Raw genomic sequence first — 20550 nt, 5'->3', positions numbered from 1 at the left:
TTTACGTGTCAAAGTAAAAAACCAGAAATTTGCTATGATTATATTTTCCTATACTCAATGATGGCATGTTGCTCTCTTCTCATTGATACCCATTGGAGAGAAACCATAATTCTGCTACAGTTAATTCAAGTAAGACTTGATTTCTTTACATCTAACCTAGTGTTTTCTGTTTGGGAATTCAGTCTTCAAACCACGTTGATTGAAACTAGCACAGTGACTTGACTTGTTGGTTCAACTTGATTTTCATCCATACGACATGTTTCTTGCTCAGTCACATCGAATCTTTTGTGGTTTCATTTGAAATGAAAGCCGTGGTCCTCTGAGGTAACTTCCAACGCCAGGACCACCTCCTCCTCCTCCAAATATGTACTGAAAAGTAAGCTTTTCACGGTCAAGCGGGCGTAACCATGGGATTCCCGTATCCATTCAGTATACAGTTGGTCAACCTCGATAAGCCACAGGGTTGGCTTTGAGTTGTTTTTCATGCAGTTGTTCATTTTTTTACAGTGACTTGGATATGCCATTTGCCAAATGGACCAAGGAGCAGGTTTGCAGTTGGCTTGTGGAACAAGGCTTGGGGTCCTACCTGAATTCTGGCAAGCACTGGATTGCATCTGGCCAAACCCTTCTGCAGGCTTCTCAACAAGATCTGGAGAAGGTGACTGCTTCTCTATTTTGTTTAGAAAATGGATACTGGGAAAGAGAATATGAATGTAGGATTGTTTTATACTCTGGAAAGGGGAGTGGGTAGAGCCAGTAAGTACTCTTGAAAAACTGTGTGTTTTCTATTTCACGCTTTTTTTTTTTTTTTTTTTAATTTCATGGACTTAACAAGAAGGACCGGGTCTTAATGATTCCTTATGAAACATGTAAGCCACTGGGCACTGTAGTAAGAAATAATTGTATAGACATAATAACAAACCTTAAACTCGTATTTCTCAGAATCATTGTGTGGCTTTAGCATTGGCCCAACTTCTCAATGTTAATGTATGCAATTCAAGTTTACTTTGCAAAAAGGAAAAAGAAAGAGCCCTACATCTTATGTCTAATTATTTACACTTTTCCTACTTATTTAACATTTTGTACAAAAAGTAGAATTCCGGTCTTACCAAGGAAGGAGCCTGCTAGGGAAGAGCACACACCACTAAACTAGTTGCCGTGGTCTTGGCTTGCTAGGCGCTTCATTTGGGGGGAATTGGCATCTTTTGCCAGTGGCATCCAGCCCATATTGACAGAATGGTCAAGCCAGGGTTTCTGCTTATTATTTCAGGAACTTGGAATTAAGCATTCACTTCATCGAAAGAAACTCCAGCTGGCACTGCAAGCCCTGGGGTCCGAAGAAGAAACCAACCATGGAAAGCTGGATTTCAACTGGGTCACTAGTAAGAGGTTTTAAATTCACATATTCATTCATTCATGAATGAATGAATGAATGAATAAATAAATAAAGCTGCTTTTTCTTTTTAACCACAAATACAACACCAATTTCTCTCCTGTAGGATGGTTGGATGATATCGGTCTCCCCCAGTACAAGACCCAGTTTGACGAAGGACGGGTAGATGGTCGAATGCTCCATTACATGACTGTTGTAAGTGGTTTACTCCTGGGAATTGGGGGGAGGGGGTGTCAAATTGTTTTTCTCTGAAAAACACAGAAATAGTGAGCAAAATACATTGTTTTCACAATGATTCCACCAGAGTTTCAGGGTGTTGCCTTAACTTGAGAAGAGCAGGAATATTTTCTGTTAAGTTGAAGTCAGAGGATTTGATGATTACAATACCGTGGGAAATTGAAAACACTGATTTAAGCTGTGTGAAACCTAATCTAAACTCAGCTATCCAGGAAGATGGTTTTATGTATATTCAACAATGTAGACACTGAAACACACATTTTGGGTAAATTTTCTAGTATATGAATTGTATCTCCTAAAGACTTTTATTTTATTTTATTTTAGGCTTTATTCATTTATTAGAGAGAGAGAGCACGAGCAGGGGGAGGGTCAGAGAGAGCAGCAGACTTTCCACTGAGCAGGGAGCCTGATGCGGGGCTTGATTCTGGGACCCTGGGATCATGACCTGAGCCAAAGGCAGACGCTTAACCGACCGAGCCACCCAGGCGCCCCTCTCCTAAAGATGTTTAAAAAATAGAATGTAGAGTTCTAAAGCCGTGGCAGTTTTTGAGTTACACGTTCCTATATGCAGTGACTGCTCAGAAGAGACCATCCTTTTGACCTGACTTCTAGAGACTTGTCTCCTCTCCTCCCTTCCACTTTTGGGAATGTTACCTGAAACCTTCCTTTCTCTCTTCAGCCCCATTCCACTAGGGCAAGATTCACAGAGCTGAAGAAGTAGGGCGAGGTAGACTCTCTCTGATTCCTTCATTATTGTTCCATATTTTTATCCTTCCATCCAAGAGGTAGAAGGACTTTACAACAGTGGGGAGAGAGGGTTTGTTTCCAGGAGAACTTGTTCTGGATTCCATAGTCCTGTTAGTGTACTACTCATTAGATGCTTTTATTTAAACAGCCTTTTGTGAGCTAGGCTCTGGAACCAACTACCATAAGTATCTTCTTTAAATAAGTTGAAAATTTCAAACAGCTAATTTTCCATTGTCAGAGAAATGTGGGGTTCCTCTCATGGGATTTGTTTTCTTCTCTGTTGTTGAACCAAAGTCCGTACCTTGGTGGGCACATAGCATAAACCTGCTTGCAATAACACCAACATGTGGCACATTGCACATTTACTCTGTCAAGCTCCGTACTCCTATTAATACTCAAGTCTCAGCGAGCCTTGAGGTAGCATTGCTGTTATCCCCAGTATTTAGATGAGGGAATGAAAAAATTGAGAAACTGGGTAACTTGACCAAGTTTCCACAGCTAGAAAGTAGTCGAAAGTCACAGGGTGGTTGAACCTAGGATGTTTCCAGATTCCTGCTCTTACTAGCTCAGCCTGAAACAAAGTCAGTAAATACTTGCCCGCCTGTCTAGGTGTAGGTTTGCTCCTGCAGGAACGTGAGCAGATTCAGGCTTTAAAAAAAAAAAAAAGTGCGTATAACTTCTGTGGCTATAAAAGAATAAATCGTCTTAGGAAGTTTGACCCCAGAAGTTATAAGTCACAAAAAACCTGTTTGAACGTGGTATCCTGGGCTGGATCCTGGAACAGAGAAAGGACCTAGTGGAAAAACTCATAAAATTTGGGTAAAGTCTGTAGCTTAGTTATCATTTTTTGTTGTCTATGTTAATTCCTTAGTTTTGATGACTATATTATTGTTATAGAAGCTGTTAACATTAGGGGAAACAGACTGAAGGGCATATGGGACTATCTTCTATCTTTGGTGGCTCTTTGGTAAATCTAAAATTACTTAAAAATAAAAGATTTTTTTAAATCTAAAAAATATCTGTTTTGATTTAGAAGAAAACAGCCCCTACTTTTAAAATCTCTCAAGCTAAAATAATTTGCCTTGTGTTTACATTGCAATCATTATGTATTTAGATTTTTTTAATCTGATAGACTTAAATTAGTTGAAAATAGCCCACATGGAAAGGTTTTGAATGGGTGTCTCAATCTTAGATTAAAATGTGTTAAATGCCTTCTAACTTAAGGCACTGCCTTTAAGAAATTGATCCAGAAAAAATTCAGGAAATAATTTTGCTCAGTAGCTTTAAGAATTTAAGCTGATCGTCTAATATTTTTATTTAAAAACTATTTCCGTAATAGATTACCACCAACACCCCCCCACCACCACCCCCAAGAAATGCGTTATCAGTGAGGTGTGTCTAAGATGGATGTTTTTCTTGTTTTATTTTCTGGGTGTGTTTGGAAATAGACTGGTGCTTATCTTGACACGGCCCTCCAAATCACCTTCTGAAATAATTTGTTTTGGTGTGTTCGGTATGGTTGAAATGTTCCCAATAACCACAGACTGGCGAAAGTTATACCTTGAAGGAATTGATGGTGATACATGTTGCTACTTATAACTTCTTCATTTCTCCTTTCTCTTTAACTCTCTCACCAATCAGTTTGCATCGATCGACACAATTTTCCGAAAGTTGTTCTCAGTGTCTGCTAGATAAAGCATAATAATCCAGGACTAGAGATTTCTTGAGGCTTGGGGAATCGTATAACAGAGATACTCTTCTGGTTTTCCCCCAAATGGTGATGTGCCTTAGCTCAGAAAACCCAGCTCTGCTCGTCACTGAACATCATGTGCTCTTAGCTCTCTGCTTTATCACATCAAAGGGGATCACTTTTTGCAGTGACCCAGGAAGTGCCTTTCAAACTGTGTTCTACAGAGCTGTGGGGTCCCACGATCCTATCGCAAAATGTCTGGAAGAGAGAGAAACAGGTGAAACTTGGCTTCTGTTGGCACAACATTAATTTAGAGAGAGAGAGAGAGAGAGAGGTCCTGGAGAGGATTTTGTTTAGAACAGGAAAAAGGTTGTTACCAAATAAGGGGTTTGAAAACACAAGCACTCGAGGCCTGTTGGTAGAGGGGCTCTTCTACTTTTACTTGTGTTTTCTGAAATTTCCCCGAGAAGGTTAGCTCAGTGAGCTCCTCTTTTTGTTCTTTTTTTTTTTTTTTTTTTTACAGGATGACTTACTGTCTTTGAAAGTCGTGAGTGTGCTACACCATCTCAGTATCAAAAGGGCTATCCAGGTCCTGAGGATCAATAACTTTGAACCCAACTGTCTGCGGAGGCGGCCCTCTGACGAGGTAGCACCTGAGGTTGAGATTTACACAGCACGCGCTCCCCGTGCGTGTGGCTGGCTGTGTGTGCAAAACAAACACCCGTTTCTTCGTGGGGCCTGCAGGAAGAGCTCCTGCTTTCCTGAGAACCTCAAATCCAGCCTCATTACCTTCTTGAGCTTTATTTTCCTATATTCCTCCCATCCCCCCCACCCCCATGATGGTTCCACCTGTGTAACTAGAGTCAAAGATTATTTTTTAATTTCCTTTCCTCCTTTCCTTGGGTGTATTTTATTTTCCTGCCTCCTTAAGCCACCGAGTTAAATATCGCTCTAAAGACTTGCTTTCCTAAAGCACTGCTTTATGAGTGTAAAAAAGCTTGGGACAGTGACATGGATGCCTCAAAACAAAATTCAGATTAGCAAACACCTTTTCACCCTTTCTGTAAACACTCAGTGGAATGTCGAGTAAGTGTGCTCTGTAAGGCTGACTTTTTAGAATGTGCAGTTTTAGTGTTTGGAATCCCGTAGTCAATGACTGAAGCTCTTGGTGGTGGTTTGTTCTCATAGAACAGCATCACCCCATCAGAAGTTCAGCAGTGGACCAACCATCGGGTGATGGAGTGGCTGCGCTCCGTGGACTTGGCAGAATATGCCCCCAATCTCAGAGGCAGTGGTGTCCATGGTGGGCTCATGGTAAAACTCTCTTTTTATCTAAAAACTGACTTCTTATCATTTTGTTTCCATTAGTCTAATGAGTTGGATATTATCAGTTTGCTTGTCATAATCCTAGCGTCATCAAACTGAACCCTCCTGTACCATTTCTAGTGAGTCTTTACTTTCTGAGTATTTTTTTCCCATCTTTTTTATTTGTATCACATAAGGCTAGATCAGATTTAAAACCGTCTCTCGTTTATTGTCTTTTATCTTGTGTGACATCTGACTCCTGGCTCTCATATGATCCTGTTTTGAAATACCTGCAACATACAGATTATATTTCTGCACATTGACGTAAGGAGTTGCCTTCCAAAGGCATGCCGAAGGCTCCACTTCAGAGAGCTACAAGCCCTAACTTTGGAATGCGGATGTCAGGAATGGTTCTCCTTCTCACTAGCTTAGGAAGAATAAAGATATATAGCTTGAAGATTGAAGTCCATGCTGTCTGTTTCACTGGGCTATTGTGGGATCATTTGTGATGACTGAATGAAGGAGCTTTGCAAATTATGAAGCACAATGCAGACATGTATGATATATGGTGCCTTAGACAACTGTAATTTTTTTTATAGGTTCTAGAACCTCGTTTTAATGTAGAAACAATGGCTCAGTTATTGAACATCCCACCAAGTAAGACCCTCTTGCGAAGACATTTGGCTACTCACTTCAACCTTCTGATCGGTGCTGAGGCCCAGCACCAAAAGCGTGATGCCATGGAGTTACCAGATTATGTACTGCTAACAGCCACTGCCAAAGTGAAGGTTGGTTCAAGCTTGTGTCTTCTAATAATTGGTTAAAGCAAAAACTAAAGCTGCAATTTGGTTTTGACCTATCCCATTTTTTGGAGTTTACTGAGTCTTGTGGATGGGTTAATGGTCTGTGCATCTTGAGGAGTAATTAAGAAAATGCATTTTTGCAAGTGTCTTTCTGGGGAAATCTCTGCTCAAATCATTTATTTTATTAGAGTTAACAGTAATGAAGAGTGTGATGTTGGCATACAGTCAACATATTGCCAATGCAGAGAGTCCGTGACTTGGGCTCAAATATTAATTGCAGTTGTTCTATGGATAAATCCAGTATAAGAGGAGGATTTTTTCTCAGACAGATTCAATTTGTCTGGCTTAAAATTGACCAGTCTTGCAAGTTAGAAAAAGATACTTAAGAAACAATTCAAGGTAGACCAGGAGACAATGGCTATTTCCAGATTTACCCAGATTCGTGGGTCAAACCAAATTCAGATTACTTTTCCTTCTTTTTTTTTTTTGGTTTATCATTTCCTCTTTTTTTTTAATTTAAAATTTTTTAACTTTTTTTTTTTTTAATTTTTATTATACCAGATAAAACACAGAACTTGTTCTCTTCTCTGAGGGATTTATTGTTCCCTGTGAAGCCTGAGAAGGTGGCCACAACACTCATGTCCAAAGAATAACAACCCACATTTGTCTTTTCAGTCTTGTAGTATCCTCAGGACTGAAGTCTGTCAATGTCCATTTGTCTGTCCAGAACATCCAAAAGTCCCATGCTTGTTCTGGTGTCCTGGGGACATGGACAGAAGATGACAAATTCACAGGTAGTACTTTCAATCAACACGAAAGACCTTTCCTTTGGGGTCTGAAAGGATGACTACATCCCAACAAGCAGTGCTGATGCCGATGACCATCTGCATAATAGTCCCTGGACCACGGGGGAATCCCAGCTTTATGGGCTTCCGCGCCACCCAGTACACGTACCCTCCCGCCCCTATCAGCCCCGCCCCTGAAAGCACGTGACAGCTCCAGCAGTTATTAAATAGAGGGGCTTCTGCTGGAGAGGTCGGTGCTCCAGGTGCAGGGAGGGGCAGCAACTCGGCAGAGTTGGTGGCCTCAGGAGGCGCAGGGACCTTGATCGGCTGCAGAGGCTGGGACAGGAAAGAACCCATGTTCAGGAGCTTGGCTTCAGCGATGGGAGTCTACTTTTCCTTCTTTTAAATCATTTCTCTCTGAACTCTTCTGAGGCTGTTATTATCTCAGCCAACTTAATGGGGAGTTAGAGTTTATCAGCTCCTCCACAGATTTGTACCAAGTTCTTTATATACATAAATACTGATACATTTCTCTTTTTATTTTTTATTTTTTTTAACCACCTCTACCTGCCCAACACTTTCTCTTTAGCTTCCTTGCTCCCTTAAAATCTGTGCTAGATTTGAAACTTCTGAGAGATACTGTTCTATTTAAATTCTCAGCATCAGCCTGATCACCATCTGCTTAACAGATAGTCTCAGGGACTGTTCGGTGACTAAGATGGAGTTTCTCTTCCAAGTTTCACTGCAAGTTCTCTCTCCAAACGAGTGAGGATTCCTTTAGCTGCCACCAGTTACATTATGGATAATCATAGCTTCACCCAAAAGGAAAACACAGGACCATTTTCTTTTCCTGATCTTAGATGGGGAAACCTTGCAAGATTGGATTCATCCCTGAGAAATATCATTGCATTAAGTCCTGTTTAATCAAAACTAAGGCTCTTGGCATTTTTTGCTTATCACAGTGACTACCCAGCTAATTGGTGTGAATAAGGAGAACAATCCTAATCTTCTGAGATTCATAATTAGGATCATTTATTATATTTGGGTGCATCAATCATACACCCAGGATGCTTTTATTTTTGCCACACCAATTTAATCATCCAATTGCTTTTCTCTGTGGTTGGAATGAATAATTGAATTATGCATGTTATCAATCCTTTGCCATAAGAATTTTGTTAAATCCCTGGATGTTTGCTCTTCGTTTAAAGCCAAAGAAACTTACCTTCAGCAATTTTGGGAATCTGAGAAAGAAGAAACAGGAAGATGGGGAAGAATATGTTTGTCCAATGGAATTGGGACAGGCTTCAGGAAGTACCTCTAAGAAAGGATTTAAACCTGGATTGGACATGCGCCTATATGACGAAGATGATTTGGACCGGTTAGAGCAGGTAAAGGCAACACAATATACCTATTTTATTTAAAGTTCCTCCAGTGGGGCACCTGGGTGGCTCAGTCATTAAGCGTCTGCCTTCGGCCCAGGTTGTGATCCCAGGGTCCTGGGATCGAGTCCTACATCGGGCTCCCTGCTCAGCGGGAAGCCTGCTTCTCCCTCTCCCACTCCCCCTGCTTGTGTTCCCTCTCTCTCTGTCTCTCTCTCTGTCAAATAAATAAAATCTTTAAAAAATAAAAATAAATAAAAATAAAGTTCCTCCAGCAATGAAACACTAAATGGAAACTTGGTGCACTGTGTCTACTAATCAGTTTTTCCTCAAATACCTGAAAATAAAGATAATAATAAAATAATAGTGAACAACTTCCAGGTTGCTTACTATGTCCCAGGCACTGTCCTCAGCACTGAACATATATCAGCTTTCACGGTGACCCTAAAACATACAGAGTGTTGTTACCCTCATTTTAGAGGGAAGGAAACTGAGGCACAGATAGGTTAAGTAACTTACCCAAGATAGAAGAGCTGCTAGAAGAACTGGGGTTCCAAGCTGCCAGGCCAGCTCCAAAGTCTGGCTCTTCACCTACGTTATACTGTCTCTGTATTATGGAAATCTGTGTTTTAAATCAAGTCAGAAATACACAGCTCATTTAGTCTTTTCAGTGCGAAGTCCTGGATTTGAATATTGTCCCTTAGTCACCGATCCTTTGAGGTCATTGTCAACATCAGAGCATTAGGCTAGATGTGCCAGTAAAATGTCGTTTGTCTCATTTTTAGCATCTGGTTGCTGTAACAAAAGGAGGTATCATCAGAAGTGTTCTGTTGCTCCCAGCCCGTTCAGTATCACTTGCATTATTTCCTCTTAGACTTTTGCTCATTTTGCTGTACTTTCTTTGAAATTACACAAATGAGTCGGTCATGTGATGGTGTGTTCTTTGCAGATGGAGGATTCAGAAGGGACGGTGAGACAGATAGGAGCGTTCTCTGAAGGCATCAACAATCTAACAGTAAGTCTGTAAAACGAAGTTAAAATGTTATTCTAAAGGGGCGCCTGGCTGGCTCCGTTGGTGGAGCGTGCGACTCTTGATCCCTGGGGTTGTGAGTTCGAGCCGCACGTTGGGGGTAGAGATTACTTAAAAATAAAATCTTTAAAAATAATAATAAGATAAAAAATAAAATGTCATTCTAAAAAGATGTTTAAAAATAACCCCAAAGGACTGCATGTTTAGTGGAGGATGTGTTGTGCCAAGCTCCTGGCTCCCAGGGTGCGTGACCCCCATCTCCTTGTTTTCCAGCACATGTTAAAGGAGGATGACATGTTTCGAGATTTTGCCGCCCGTTCCCCCAGCGCCAGCATTACTGACGAGGACTCCAACGTTTAAGCCAAGCACTTGGTTGAGCATGAGGAGCCCCTCGTCTTTTCTCCACCTGATTTCTCAAACAGCTCGCAGAAGATCTAATAAGCAGCAGATTGTATACAGTTTATCATTCCACCTTCTCAGAAGTGGAAACGGGAAGCGGGGGGGTGGGTACCTATTTTGAAGATGCCATGAAAAATGAGACACTGGTGAATGAGAGTATAATTGTCCTCTATATTTAATGTAAAAATATGTGATATATTTAAAGTGTTGCATTTAATTCGAGTGTTTTACCTAGCGTTTCACGTTCACATTCAGCAGTATGCAGGATTTGGGAAGCGGGAAGCAGTGCGTGGATGATCTTGTCACGTCTGTGTGACTGCCCTGCGGCCATCAAAGCAGGACATTACATGCTTCCAAAAGCAGTATGTGGGATTTCTTCATGCGTTCAGTGTGCCCGCTAAATGCCAGCCACACCTCCACTTGCCTCTTATTGTCCTATTTTATATATTTTTCTAAATACGTGTATATATTTAGTACATAGAAAATAGAACTTTTATTTTGTGACATACGGAAGATGGTGAAAAGCAAATACAGTGATCAAAATGGTCATATACCAGCTGGTCCTTGGAAAGGTTGGGATGATCTCTCCTTCTCCACAACTGAATTTTAATGATATTACTATCGATCATCCCAACTAAATTAAGATATATGAAATACCCCTTCTTTGATGACACATCACCCAATGTTGAAGAGTTAAAAAAGTTTCAACCTCCATCTTGGATCCTTTCACCTCAAAAGGAAGAACGCCAGGGATGTTTAAATACTATTAACGCGAATGCATTCAGAAGTTCCCCCCAAATTTGTAGAAATGATTTCTGAAGAAACCAAACCTAAACAAAAACCTTTACAGTATTAAGCTGCTTATTTTCCTTCTTGCTAAATATATCATTACATCAAAATACTAACAATGTACCTACTGTTATTGATTGTACATTTCTCAGGCTATCAATGAATGGGATTTTGTTAAGCTGAATATTCGTCTGAACATTTTGTCTCAGAGTTCAATAACGCTGAGGCTGCAAAATGAGTTTTAGAATGGCTATACTGTGATGAGAAAATGTAGTTCATGTTTTTCTATAGCACAGGGCCCAGACAGCATCTCTAAAGGGGAGAGCCGTGGCAAAAACTTACTGTGTTTATCATTTTTTTTAGGGGAATTCAAAAAAAATCCTATTTTTTATTCACTACTACATCACTTCTCACAATAGCCAACTTCGTAAAGACAGGTTTTCATAAATTGGCATGGGGATGGGCAGTTCAGTGTGTGCCAGTGGATTTGCTTATAAATTATATTTAAATGTCAGTGGTGTGATCTTGCAAGCTATTAGCAGGTTACCAAGCTTTCCAACAAGGGCCTGTAATACCAAATTACTGTTTATTCATGACTAAAATGATCTGATGCTAATTAATAGTCTTTTGCTCCCTACCATTCATCGTTTGGTATCTTACATATTAGTGCTTTATTTTAATGTGAACATATGTCACCATTTGAAAAACAATTTCTTATTCAAACCTGGTTAAAAAAAAATACCAGGAGACTGTTATAGATGCCAAATATTCTTTATTCAGGGCAGTGTAACATAACTGATGATACGTGATAAAGTTAAAATTTTTTTGATGATATATATTTTATTTACAAAACATTGTACACTGCTGGTATTACCATATGAAAAGAAATAAAGTCAATTGATAATTGTCTCCCTGTTTTTATGGTCTGATACTTTATTTTCCTTTGTTCAGAATACCCAGTTGGCTTTATTTCTGATATATAGAACAGTGACACAAACGCTTTATAATTTGCAAACTCCCATAAATTTATTAGGGGAAGGGTTATAGCGTATATCAACAGGTAGAAATTTGAGAACTCTGAGGAATTTCTGTACAAAAGGAAACAAGCAGCTGGGCTGGGTGGTAAGGAATCACGGCGGAGGGATTATTAGAAAAGCAAAGGGAAATGACTCGCCAGCAAAGTTGAAGAAGTTAGTTTTAGAAGGAGGCGTATGGTTCTTCAAAGAACTCAATACTATTTTTAATTTAAGTCAAATTTGAAAAGCAGAAACCTATCTTGGAAGAGATTGCCCAATATTAGAAGTAGAGTGAATATCACTAGAGAAGAACGGATGTTTTCAGTCAGAGTTAATCATCTCTAACTTAATAAACCAGCAGGAAATCTGTATGAATACAACACACCTCGTTGGCAAACAGGGACACCTAACATGTTTGTTTAGCTGTGTGTATATATGCTCAGCTACACCACTCTTTTCGTCAATGTTGAGTCGGTAAACTGGGACCGCATTAATAGACGTGACTTCGTGGTAAAAACTTTTACTCTGAAGAAGTCCTTCTGAATGAGCTTCACATGTTTGATCTCTGGAAGCAGTATTGATTGGGTGCAGACAAAATGGGGCAAAACTCATCGCAACAGTTGCCTCTGAAGGACAGCAAAGAGGTTTCCAGCGTCTGTGAGGTCGTCAGCGAGGCTATAGTCCATGCAGCTCAGAAAGTGAAGGAGTATCTTGGATTTGAAGATCCTCTGAGCAATCTGTGCCCGGCTTCCAACACTCTGAATGAGATCTTCTTAATCCACTTTGTCTCTTTCTGCCAAGACAAGGGAGTGGACGAGTGGCTCACCACCACCAAGATGACCAAGCACCAAGCTGTACTGTTTGGGGCAGACTGGATTTGGACCTTCTGGGGATCCGAGAAACAGATCAGGCTTCAGCTGGCGGTGCAAACTCTGCAAATGTCTTCTCTCCCTCCTATGGAATCTAAGCCCTGTGACTTCTCACCTCCGGAATCCAGGGCAGAGGAGCCCTCCAGGAAAAGTAGATTTGATAAGCTGGAAGAATTCTGTAAGTTGATAGGAGAGGATTGTCTGGGCCTGTTTATCATCTTTGGGGTGCCGGGTAAGCCCAAAGACATCAGAGGAGTTGCCCTGGACAGTGTCAAAGGTGAGACCGTGCGGGGCCAGCTGCCAGGACGGAAGGCCGTGGCACAGTTTGTCCTGGAAACTGAAGATTGTGTCTCCATCAGAGAGCTGCTTGGAAACTGTCTGAGTAAGACAGACGGGCTGAGAGAGGTGGGCAAGGTTTATATTAGCATCCTCTGAACTGGATGTGCCCAGTGAGACTGGCCTGTAAGGCAAAAAGGAAGAATATTTTATTTTAGTCGGCAAGCTCATCCACTTGCATCATCCCAGTGTGGGATTTTTTTTTTTCCTATCCACCCTCCATTGAGAGAAAATGATCACTTGGGTCAAAACATATAATGTCATGACAACAGGAAAAAACCCAGCCCATATTGCAGGGAAAATTTATTCAATAATAAAAATGGGAGGAGAGGATAATAAAGTCAGCCTTGAAGTTTGATTTGCTAAAAAAAAAAAAAAATGCGTCTTTGTTTAATAAGTCTAGAACCCGGAAGTGTAAAATATTTTACTGCTGTGGGTGGACGGCAGGCGGGGTAAGGAGGTACGTGAGACTACAGAACAGGTTTAATTCCATTGACAATGCCAGTTTCAATTCAACTCAAGCAAAACCTCATTCCTCCCTCTTCCTCTAAGCTCTGCCCTTGCTCCCACCTCCTCCCCGGCCACTTTCTCTGTGCACAGAGACTCTTGGTAGGATTCACTTTGGGACTTGCTGGAGTGTCTGCTTCCCCTATGCTTTAAACACAGTGGCCCCTATAGCAAACCCTTGTAATGATGATTAACATTTGTTTAGCAATTGCAGTAAGTAAAAGGTATTCACTTATAAAAACCATCTTTGCTTAAAAGCCTGGCTGGAATTATAATAGTGCTATAAGGGAGGAAAACTAATAGAAGCAAAAAGTGCTTACGAATGTAAATGAAAGATTCATTCACATGATTGGTAAAGGCTTATTTTGTTAGGCCCTGTCCTGCACCCTCCCAATCCAGCAGTAAAAAGAACAAAGTCCCTACTCTTGGCCAGTTTCTCTTTTAATGGTGGAAGATTGACAATAAACAAATATATGAATATATATTTAAAATGCATCTTAAAAAATATGTCAGGTGTTATGTGAAAATAAAGCACGGATGAAGGGATAGAGGGTGAAGGAGGTGCTACTTTATTTGGGGTGGGTAAAGAAGACCTCTGAGAATCAGGGTATAATTGACCAGAGATCTGAATGAAAAGGGAGAGCATTAGTACAGATAAATCTGGGAAAGAATGATCTAGGCTTAGAGAGCTACAAAGACAAAAAGGGGCCTGAAATGATGTGTGTGAAGTATAGCAGAGGAGGCTGGTGTGAACGGAGTTGAGTGAGCCACGCGGAGAGTGATAGGAGCCGAGATCATAGAAGTAGCCAGCAAATAAAATAAGCAGATCATACTTGTGAGGACTCGATTTTATTGTGAGTGATAAAGGGACTGATATGCCTTGATCAGACTTAGAGTTAACCTCACTTGAATGGTGGGTGGCCACTAGGTTGTAGGGAGGAAGGAGTGAAATCAGAGCCCATGGGAGCAGCTGGGAAGCTATTATAAGAGAGAAAAGGGTGGCCTGGATCAAAGTGGTACAGGAGGAGGGGTGAACAGGTCAGATCTAGGAAGAGTTGAAGGTAAAGCAAACGGCACTTGCTGATGATTAGATGAAGGGTAGGAGATATATCACAGAATGCTGTATTTCCGAACGTCTTTTATTAAGGATGCAAGGGAAGAAATAAAGGCACACACTTTGAATGTGCCTGGAAGGTACCCAAACACCCAATTAATGTTTCCTTGGCCAATAGGGACCCCTATCTGTAGCAATGCTGTGTAGAGGAAGCTATCAAGAAGGTGGTTAGTAAAAATAACATTCAGCTTAAAATCAGATGTGGGTTTGGGTTGAATTATCTTTTTTTTTTTTTTAGATTTTATTTATTTATTTATTTGAGAGAGAGAATGAGAGAGAGAGAGCACATGAGAGGGGGGAGGGTCAGAGGGAGAAGCAGACTCCCTGCCGAGCAGGGAGCCCGATGCGGGACTCGATCCAGGGACTCCAGGATCATGACCCGAGCTGAAGGCAGTCACTTAACCAACTGAGCCACCCAGGCGTCCTGGGTTGAATTATCTTAAGAGCAGAGTCTGGTGACTTAACTCTTCGTCTTTTTACCTGTAAATGGGAATGAGTTCGACTAATACGAAGGAGACAATGCTTGTGATAACACTTTACATGCTAAATTGTAAGCTAAGGAAAATTGTGAAGACTCTAGTACAAATTGTAAATATTCATGTTCTAAACAGCTGGAAGATATAAATCAAAGACTTACCATGTCTTTTTTTTTTTATGAAAATAAAAATGTGAAGCTTTTGCTGATTTAAAAAATACTATATTTTTAAAAATCTGCATTCTGCTGTAAAAAAATATGGAAGTATAGAAAGTTAAGCCTTCAGGAGTCTCAGCTCCTCTCTCCATACCCATCCTCTCCAGTTTGCTGTTTGCCTTACAGAATGTGTACTGCATATTAGGAATATTTTACACAAATGGAATCCTATGATCCACAACCTGCATTTTTTTTAGAACAACTATATGTTGTAGACAATATTCCATGCTAATAGATTTATATCCTCTTTAAGGCTGACATCAATGGTTCTCAGTCCTGCCTACAGATTAGATTCACTTGGGGAACTTAAAAGCAAAAAGCAAAAACAAAAACTCAATACATTTCAGAGTGAAGGCCAGGACCATTTTTCTTAAATCTCTTGAGGTAGTAATTCTAACCTGCAACCAGGATTAGGTTTCCATGTGTCCAAGTAGTACTCTATGTCTTATGTACACATCATAGTATATTTAAGCCATACTGTTTTGATGGATATTTAGATTGCAAGGTCCATTCACATACCTGGATATTGTCTGTTTGCCATGCCTGTAAGTAGACAAACTGTTCACTCACATTTTTTTTTTCTTTTTCTTCACTCACTTTTTATAAAGAAGTTAGTTTTGTCTAAAAGTAGCTCTCTGACAGAAAGTCACTGCACTAATCTGGGTTTTAGATATAATAAAAACCCGTTATAAAAACCCTTAATATTTAGAATTGTTCCACACAGCACTGGCTACATAATTTGTTGGGCCATAATTTGGTCATGAAAGCTGAAGAAAAGCTTTTTTTTTTTAAGCTTTATTTTATTTTTTTTATTAACATATAATGTATTATTTGTTTCGGGGGTACAGGTCTGTGATTCATCAGTCTTACACAATTCACTGCGCTCACCATAGCACATACCCTCCCCAATGTCCATCACCCAGCCACCCCATCCCTCCCACTCCCCACCACTCCAGCACCCTCAGTTTGTTTCCTGAGATTAAGAATTCCTCATATCAGTGAGGTCATATGATACATGTCTTTCTCTGATTGACTTATTTCGCTTAGCATAATACCCTCTAGTTCCATCCATGTCGTTGCAAATGGCAAGATTTCATTTTTTGATGGCTGCATAATATTCCATTGTATATATATACCACATTGAAGAAAAGATTTTTATAAGTGAGCAACTACACTTTTAAGAACTTTTCCAATTGAAAAATCTTGTAATTCTTAGTGACTTAGGTACATGCTTTACTGTTTACACTGCATGAAACATATTATTGCCTGCTGACAGCTTTACAAATGAGTTAACTTTTAATATAGAATGAACCTTATTGTTCTTGATGCCTGGGAAAACAATAAGTATTTCTCTAGTTCCTCTGGTCATATCCGTCCACTGATGTCTTAGGGAGACAAAAAGACAACACAGGAAGGCAAGGTGAGGACCTAAGTCTGAACTTCTTGCTCAGAAATTGAGAAATCTCTGAATATAAACTAATTCCATAAGGATTTGTACTTTTTGTCCCTAAATTTGTATGGTATAGGTCTTGTACTTCATCGTACTAAAATATACAAACTGGAGAGAGCAAAAATCACTCTGTATTGACCATGAGCTTAATTCCAATGGCCACCATTTATATTCTTCCTTCTGCAACATAACTACTTAATCACAACAGCCCTGAGGAAGATATTATTGTTCCCATTTTCCATGAAACTGAAGCTCAGAGATGTTAGGTGGATTTTCCCCAGAACACAAAGAAACAGAGCCTGGATTCAAACCCCACATCCATCTGACTAAAAGGCTGTGCTTTTAATCTTAAAAATAGAGGTGAGGGTAGAACACCGTGTGAAGACAGAAGCAGAGACTGGAGTCACGTGTTACAAGCTAATGATTGTCGGCAGACCATCAGAAGTGAGGAGGCAGGGAGACATAAACAGACTGTCTCTCAGAACTTCCAGAAGGAACTGTTAAACTTAAAACCGTTAGTTATTTTACCAGCAAAAATGGGTTTACTAGGGATTAGCAGAGAATTGCAGTTCAGGACAAAGCATTGGCAAGTCTAGAGAACAAAGGAGAAGACTGCTTTATTACAGAGAAAAGAAGGGAGTTGGGAGGGACTGTTACCAATGAAAAATGCATGGGAGTAAACTGGGAGTTTACTGGGAGTAAACTGGGAGTAAACTGGGTGCCTTTTCATTGGCTGAATCGTGACAGTCTCTTATTGGCTGGGCTGTTGCTGGGGTAGGAGAACAACTTCCTTCTCCTGCAGGGCTTAGTACAGCGGTATCCACTTGCAAGACTTGCTAGGTACTCTCTGTTCCTTTGGGGTCTGTACTTGCTGGCTAGTGGTAGGATGTGAGAGCTCCCCCATCTGGCTTCTAGACTTCATTTTAAATGATATTTCCTTTTATTAATTTTCACAGAACCAACCCTGCTAAAACCTGGATTTTGGGTTTTTAGCATCTAGAACTGGTGGGAGAATAAATGTCTGTTATTTTATGTCACTCAATTTGTGGTACTTTGTTATAGCAGTCCTAGGAAACTAGTACACCTAACACACTGTACTGCTTTGGAACAATTATGGGATGGTAAAAGGCCAGAAAAGATGAGAATGGTGATTATCACAAATACTTGTCCCTATCTGCCAGTTATCTTCTCCTCTCCTCCCCCCCCCCCCCCCCCCCCCCCCCCCCCCCCCGCCAATACTGATTGATGTCCATAGCACACTGAATGCTTGCATACACACTACTCTGGGACATCGGCATCCCCCTGCTCTACTTGGTATGCTTACCAAGAGTCAGTCGTGTTTGTTCCCAGTTATTCTTGTTACCACAATTTTGTACTTTGGTTAAATATGATAGTACCTATTAAAAAAATAGAGGATAACTTTATTAATGGTTGTACGTTAATTCATCCCAGTGTAGAGGTTGTCAAAATAGGTTCCAATCCAAGATGCCTTGAGGTAGGAAGACCTTGAACTCACCTCCTCCACAGACACAAATATCTACACCTTTTTATAGAAATAGAGTAGGGTAGAAAAGAAGAGATCTCATTTAAAGAATGGCCATTATTTTCGAGGTCCTGACGAGTTCTAACTTTTTGTAACTCTAACCTGATCTACAAAGGCATTAATGACCTTTGGAGCCTATGCACGCAGGGTGCTCACTGCATGCTAATAGTACACCCAGAGCTTTGTCTGTATTTACTTGATTAGTCAACCCAGGCAAGAAAAAATGAAGTCAAGTTTTAAACACGAGTAGTTTGGCTAGAACTACTCTCAGATACTGTCTCGCCCTTAGAGTGTATCACTTGCACCAGCTCAAGACTTCTTTAAACCGACAAAGTGTGGAAAAGCAGCAGTTGCACAGGAGGAGGGCCCTGAGGTAAACTGCCAGACTCCCGGGTCATCTGAAATCCCACCCGGATCACATTTGCCCTCTGTAAGCCACATTTCCCCCATCCCTTATGGTCCTCGTTGAACTCACTGCTTCGATTTTTTTTTTTAACCTTTTTGTTTTCTTTTCATTCGTTTTTTCTATTTTGGGGTTACCTTCTTGCACGTTTGACTCGGCGCTGACTTTGCAGGCGCACCTGTCTCCTGTTTCTCCACCCTAGGGGCGGGGCAAGGCGGGGCGAACGTGCGCGGTAGCGGCCTCAGCCCCGCCCCTGACTCCCGACTGCGCATGTCCCATCCGCCTTGCCGTCTTCGCAGCCATGGCGGCTGCCGCGCTCCCCGCGTGGCCGGCCCTGCAGCCGGGGGCCGGGAGCCTGCGTGCCTTCTGTACGTCCGTGTCTCTGGCCACGCGCTCTGCGATACCAAGCCCGCGTGAGTGTGTGTCGCGTCGCCTCCGGGCTTTGGGGGAGGTGAGGGCGGAATACCGAATCCATGATGGCCGCCGCGCTGGCGGAGTCCGCACCGCCTGGGGGAAGCTGGGACGTCCTCTGCCAGCCTGTCGCTGGCCCTCCCAGTAGAAAAGCCGCAGGTGTGGGTCTCTTCTCTGCGCCCGTGTCACCGGCTTTCTAGTCGCCGACTTCTGCTTCCGGGTGCTCTGGGCGCGGTGAGCTTGCTCCGCCCACCCCCTTAGAGCGACCCGCGCTCTCTGGTGCTCCCTTGCGCGGCCACTGGCACAGGGTCACTCTAGTTACTGGTGCCCGGTCGTGTTTGTTGGGCAGTGTTAAACCATGGGTCTTCTCGAACGTTAAGAGAAGCATACAGCTGTCCTGGGACAAACTGCCGCTTTGAATTCCAGCCCTAACTATGCCACCAAATGGGATGACCTTCATTCAACAGGCATTATTGAGATGACCTTCATTCAAGATACTGTTCTTGCCTTGGAAGAGTCTATGGACAAGGCAGATTTGTTAACGCAGTCACACTGTATGCAGTGTGAGGTGCTGTAAGGGAAGCGTGAATAGAGTAACACGGGGGCACTGACGAAGAGCCCACGGGAGTCAGGGAAAGCCGTGTCAAAGAGGGGGCGTGTCCAGTCATTCACCAGGTGCTATCCACGCTACCTTCTGTCACATCTCTAATCTTCGTATTAGCAACAGATGAGTCTAGGCCACCGTCTCTCACTTCTGCAGTAGTTTCTTTACGGGTCCCTATTTCTGCTCTTGCTCTCCTGCCTTGAATTCTCACAACCAGACTGAAGTATTCAAAAAGCGAATCTTACCTTGCCACTCCCTTGTTCAAAATCTTCGAATGATTTCTCATTGCTTTAAGATAGGATAAATTCCTAAATTCCTTAATTTGTCAGAGTGGCCCTTTATAGTCTTAATGCTTGTATCTTGTAAGTTTTTTATTCATTTTGTAAATACTTAACTCCTACTGTGTGCTGGGTAGTGTTCTAGATACTGGGATATGGCAAGGTCTCTCACCTCCTGAAGTTTACAATCTTTTGGGAAGGTCAGACAAAACAATGTCAGTACAGTGTCAGGTGGTGATTAGTGCTTCGAAGAAAAATAAAGCAGGTATTGAGAATGATGGATTGGAGGGGTACTGGCTACAGAGTAGGAAAAGATTGGGTAGACAGGAAAGCCCTCCTTGGGGAAGTGACATTTGAGCAGAGCCCATGGTATATACCATGCCAAGATCGGCGGGGGGAAGGGCATTGTTGGCATAGGGATCTGCAAGTACAAAGGCCCAGAAGTGAGAACAAGCTTAGGGAGGTGATCAAGGAACAGAAACAAAGTCGACTTGGAGGTAAGTGAACATAGGTGATGGTAGTCTAAGGTGTTGGAAATATAAGTAATGATCAGATCTCACAATGGCTTTTAGGCATTTGGCTTGGATTTTATTATAAGTTTGGGATTATACTGGAAGGTTTTGAACATGGAAGTGATATAATGTGATTTATACTTCTTTAAAAATTATTTATTTATTATTTAGCTTGGGCTGGAGCAGAGGGAAAGGAACAAGCCGACTGTGCTGAGTGTGGAGCCTGACACAGGGATTGATCCCATGACCCTGAGATCAT

At 41.5% G+C, this 20550-nt stretch overlaps 3 protein-coding genes across 16 annotated transcripts in view; all 3 read left to right on the top strand.

Moving 5' to 3' along the window:
• The window catches only part of PPFIBP1 (PPFIA binding protein 1), a 177914-nt gene extending 166448 nt beyond the window's left edge, over positions 1-11466 (top strand). For all 11 annotated transcript variants that reach the window (XM_045873708.3, XM_045873703.3, XM_064591470.1 and 8 more), the window contains 9 exons: positions 508-658; positions 1271-1382; positions 1500-1588; positions 4591-4713; positions 5256-5381; positions 5972-6160; positions 8169-8348; positions 9289-9354; positions 9643-11466. In XM_045873708.3, coding sequence (XP_045729664.1) covers positions 508-658; positions 1271-1382; positions 1500-1588; positions 4591-4713; positions 5256-5381; positions 5972-6160; positions 8169-8348; positions 9289-9354; positions 9643-9729 — 1123 coding nt within the window. In that variant the 3' untranslated portion in view covers positions 9730-11466. The remainder of the gene's footprint in view (positions 1-507; positions 659-1270; positions 1383-1499; positions 1589-4590; positions 4714-5255; positions 5382-5971; positions 6161-8168; positions 8349-9288; positions 9355-9642) is intronic.
• Positions 11467-12017: 551 nt separating this feature from the next.
• Positions 12018-14678, top strand: REP15 (RAB15 effector protein). Its single transcript, XM_045873713.3, has one exon. It carries the CDS (start codon positions 12170-12172, stop codon positions 12875-12877), a length of 708 nt encoding a protein of 235 aa, XP_045729669.1. The 5' UTR covers positions 12018-12169; the 3' UTR covers positions 12878-14678.
• A 4058-nt stretch (positions 14679-18736) lies between these two features.
• The window catches only part of MRPS35 (mitochondrial ribosomal protein S35), a 50854-nt gene continuing 49040 nt past the window's right edge, over positions 18737-20550 (top strand). The window contains exon 1 of one of the 4 annotated variants that reach the window (XM_045873701.2): positions 18737-18899. In XM_045873701.2, coding sequence (XP_045729657.1) covers positions 18788-18899 — 112 coding nt within the window. In that variant the 5' untranslated portion in view covers positions 18737-18787. The remainder of the gene's footprint in view (positions 18900-20550) is intronic. The other 3 variants (XM_064591472.1, XM_064591471.1, XM_054507132.2) reach the window with 3 other exon arrangements.

The sequence above is a fragment of the Mirounga angustirostris genome, unplaced genomic scaffold (assembly GCF_029215605.1).
Source record: "Mirounga angustirostris isolate CCGP_5_RB_7025 unplaced genomic scaffold, mMirAng1.0.hap1 SCAF_5, whole genome shotgun sequence".
Lineage (NCBI taxonomy): Eukaryota > Metazoa > Chordata > Mammalia > Carnivora > Phocidae > Mirounga > Mirounga angustirostris.
This window is presented reverse-complemented; position numbering and strand designations above follow the sequence as displayed.